A 3,472-nucleotide genomic window follows, 5' to 3' on the forward strand; every position below is an offset into this window, starting at 1 on the left:
GGCTTGGTGATGGTCTCCTAATATCTTCAGGTATTTTTACCCTTGGTGTCATCTCACTCTTGAGCTCAGACGCAATAGCGTAGACGACATCGGATGAAAGATAGCAGATCATGCATACACAAATAACAGCACTGCATTACGATTCGTACTTCAGGAAGCAAGTGGCATTCCCGAAGGAAGCTGCTCACCCCCGCCTTCCACTTCAAGATCCTGGAGGACTTCCTTGACGTCTTCAATACCCAGAGCACAACGATGATCAAGCAACTGCAAGAGAAAGCCGACGGGAAGCCGTTCGACATGTTCCCGTACATCACACGATGCGCCCTTGACATTATCTATGGTAACAGATAGCTTTTTCGATTTAAAAAAGAAATTATTACTTTGAAATCAATTCCTCTGTAGATGTCTCCTTATCAACTAAAGTAAGAGGACATTTATAAACACTCTACCAAACTATTACTTTATGCACAGAGACTGCAATGGGTCGGACGGCGAATGCTCAGTGCAACGTAGAATCCGAGTACGTGAAGGCCTTAGAAAAGTAAGTGACCATTCTGATGCTACGTAACAAATACAATCGGAAGACATACGCATTGAGAGATTGTAGGTGATTAGGGATGATGACCAATCCCATGTTTATTTTGTAAATGCATATGTTTTAAACGTCATCTGATAATTCTCACGTTACTTGATTTTAATGATGGAATTTCATATAAGGTGTAAACAGGGAGCCACACCTCTTTCATATATCTTCTGTCCTTACGCTTTCTGTAAGTCAGCTGAAAGCCAAATGTTAAAACAACAACCACAACAGCTACTACTAAGACAGCAAATATGAATCTTTTCGATCACTACTTTTAAATCTTTATTTGTTAATGTTTAATGTATCTGATTATTCAAATGGATACGGTTTTCCATGTTTAAGTATTCGGATGTTAATGTGAATGGCTGGTGTAATACGAGGTTTAATACAAGGTTGTAAAATACAGATTGCTGTAATATTATATGCATTATAGATCGCCAATGTGAACAGATAAACCGACCGTTAATGTAACCGCCGCAGGTTTACTAATCTCTTCATCGAGCGATCCACGACTCCCTGGCTCCGTCCAACGTGGCTCTACAACATTCTCGGACCAAGGAAGGAATACGACGACAGCCTGAAGATCCTACATGACATTTCTTATAAGACTATCGAGGAAAGGAGAGCTCTTCTGAAACATTCTAATAAGAAGGAAGGAAATGTGGAACCGGAAGAAGAACTATACTTTGGTAAGAGGAACCTTTTTTGATAGTGATAAAATGTACAGTAAAGTATATATCATTTAATAATTTACGATATATGATTTACGTTACGACTGTGGGTCTTCAGCGTTACGTGTTTTGCAAGGAGTAGTCGGCCTAATATTCAAACGGTAATTACATTTCATATACAGTGTTATCAGAGTTTTTCGTATTCTTTTACCACAAGGACATACCATTCATAATTTATCATTGGTAAAATAATAAAATCTAAGCATTGAAAGAAACAATAACAAAATACATTGGTCCTTAAATGATAAATGATTACTACATGAGGATCAACTTCATTATAAAACATGCAACGTTTCACGGATGCAATATACTGTGATAGATATTTAGCATGCTATTATGTATTCGAAAGTAGAAAATAGATATGAAACCATTTCTCCTCCTATATATATTTGAAATTAGTAAGCTATGATAATGATTTTAGGGTACAGAGCCTTATCTTGCATTTGGTTTATATGATGCAAAATATTCAGTAGGACCATTCCTTTGAATAATTCCTTTCTCATAATACCAAAAGGAAAGAAAAAGCGTCTGGCATTCCTGGACCTCCTGCTGGAATACTCGGAGGACGGTGCGAAGCTCTCCGACGAGGACATCCGCGAGGAAGTGGACACCTTCATGTTCGAGGGACACGACACCACCACAGCAGCCATGAACTGGGTTCTCTACCTTCTAGGACATCACCCGGAGATACAGGTGTCGAATAGAATAGGATATGTGGATTCTAAAGCAAGATCTGTAATCATTTCCTATACGTGTAATTGCATGAGAATGTTTTTTTTCCTGATTACATATAGCTTAACTGAGTACCTATTCCACAGGCTCAGGTGCATGAGGAGATGGACTCGATCTTCGGCGATTCGGACCGTCCAGCGACGATGGACGACCTGCGCTCTATGAAACTGCTGGAGAACTGCATCAAAGAGGGTCTGAGGCTGTATCCGTCGGTTCACAGGTTCGGAAGGATACTGCACGAAGACGTTCGCATATGTGAGTAACAGCTATAACGTCAACCGAGATGAGTGAATGCAAGCAAAGGAACGATGCAAAACGATCAGGAATTTCGCCTTTATTTGTCAAAACCGATTAGAGATTTCGCTTTCTTCGCGTCATGATTTTATATATCTTCGCATTTACAGTTGAGCAAAAATCAATAAATGATAAAGCAGAATGCAAGACATAAATTATCAAGAATTGCGAGTAAAAGGTATCTTACATCTTGGATAACAAGAGGACTTCTGTTGCCTTTCGTGGCCAAAGCAGCTCATTCTCTCGGATTAAGAAAGAAAGACAGACGTCTCTTCTCTCCCTCGCAGGCGACTACGTCCTCCCCGCTGGGACCAACGTGATAATCTTCCCGTACCGAATCCACCGCGACCCGAAGCAGTTTCCGGACCCGGAGAAGTTCGACCCCGACCGGTTCCTGCCCGAGAACAGCAAACACAGGCATCCTTACGCTTACGTTCCCTTCAGTGCTGGACCGAGGAACTGTATTGGTAAGTCGGTTTTATCCAGGAAGGTTGTAGATTATCTTTTTTTAATAGTGAATTTGTTATTGTCTTCATCATTCTCAGCATAAAAATTATTTCTTAATCCATCTATTATTAGTATAATCATAACTATAGACCATAGCGACAGCATTGGCTAATCTCCCCTATAGAAAATCTTATTGGTAAAATATGTATGCATCACATTCTGTTTAAAAAAAATTGCCTACCTGAATTCTGAGATATGAAGTAAGGTTTTATCATGGTGATAAAAACCTTGTAGCCAAACAGGCATAGATCCTGTACCAAAGAGTTTTGTTTGCAATCCTAACCACAGACCATTATGGCCTGGTGAACTCATTGTCCCTTTATTCCATTTAACAATACATATACTACGAAATCTTGCTTAAATCTGATGATAAATAATCTTGGATATTTCTTATTTCCGATAAAAAAAATATATATCTCCACTGGTTTGTACATTAAGAACATTTTAAAAAGATTCATCTCAACATGATCATTTCAGACAATCTCCCTCCGGTCACGGCCTGGATCTGTGAACACATGCATCTCGGAGACGCACGAGGATATCACGAGCGCACACCATTCACAAAGCCCTTTCATTCGCAGGCCAGAAGTTCGCCATGATGGAGGAGAAGGTCCTCCTCAGCAGC

The 3,472-nt window shown here is 39.9% G+C and overlaps 1 protein-coding gene across 1 annotated transcript in view; it reads left to right on the forward strand.

Annotated features, from left to right (window-relative positions):
* LOC122261367 (cytochrome P450 4C1) overlaps positions 1 to 3,472 on the forward strand; it is an 11,320-nt gene that overhangs the window by 7,443 nt on the left and 405 nt on the right. Inside the window, exons 5-12 of the mRNA XM_086548495.1 lie at positions 1 to 30; positions 155 to 340; positions 472 to 541; positions 1,064 to 1,272; positions 1,829 to 2,007; positions 2,133 to 2,301; positions 2,628 to 2,807; positions 3,429 to 3,470. The exon at positions 1 to 30 is cut by the window's left edge and continues 61 nt beyond it. Of these exons, the coding sequence (XP_086404621.1) occupies positions 1 to 30; positions 155 to 340; positions 472 to 541; positions 1,064 to 1,272; positions 1,829 to 2,007; positions 2,133 to 2,301; positions 2,628 to 2,807; positions 3,429 to 3,470 (1,065 nt within the window). The remainder of the gene's footprint in view (positions 31 to 154; positions 341 to 471; positions 542 to 1,063; positions 1,273 to 1,828; positions 2,008 to 2,132; positions 2,302 to 2,627; positions 2,808 to 3,428; positions 3,471 to 3,472) is intronic.

Source organism: Penaeus japonicus, unplaced genomic scaffold (genome assembly GCF_977035675.1).
Source record: "Penaeus japonicus unplaced genomic scaffold, GWHDUDI00000001_assembly GWHDUDI00000020, whole genome shotgun sequence".
Taxonomy (NCBI): Eukaryota; Metazoa; Arthropoda; class Malacostraca; order Decapoda; family Penaeidae; genus Penaeus; species Penaeus japonicus.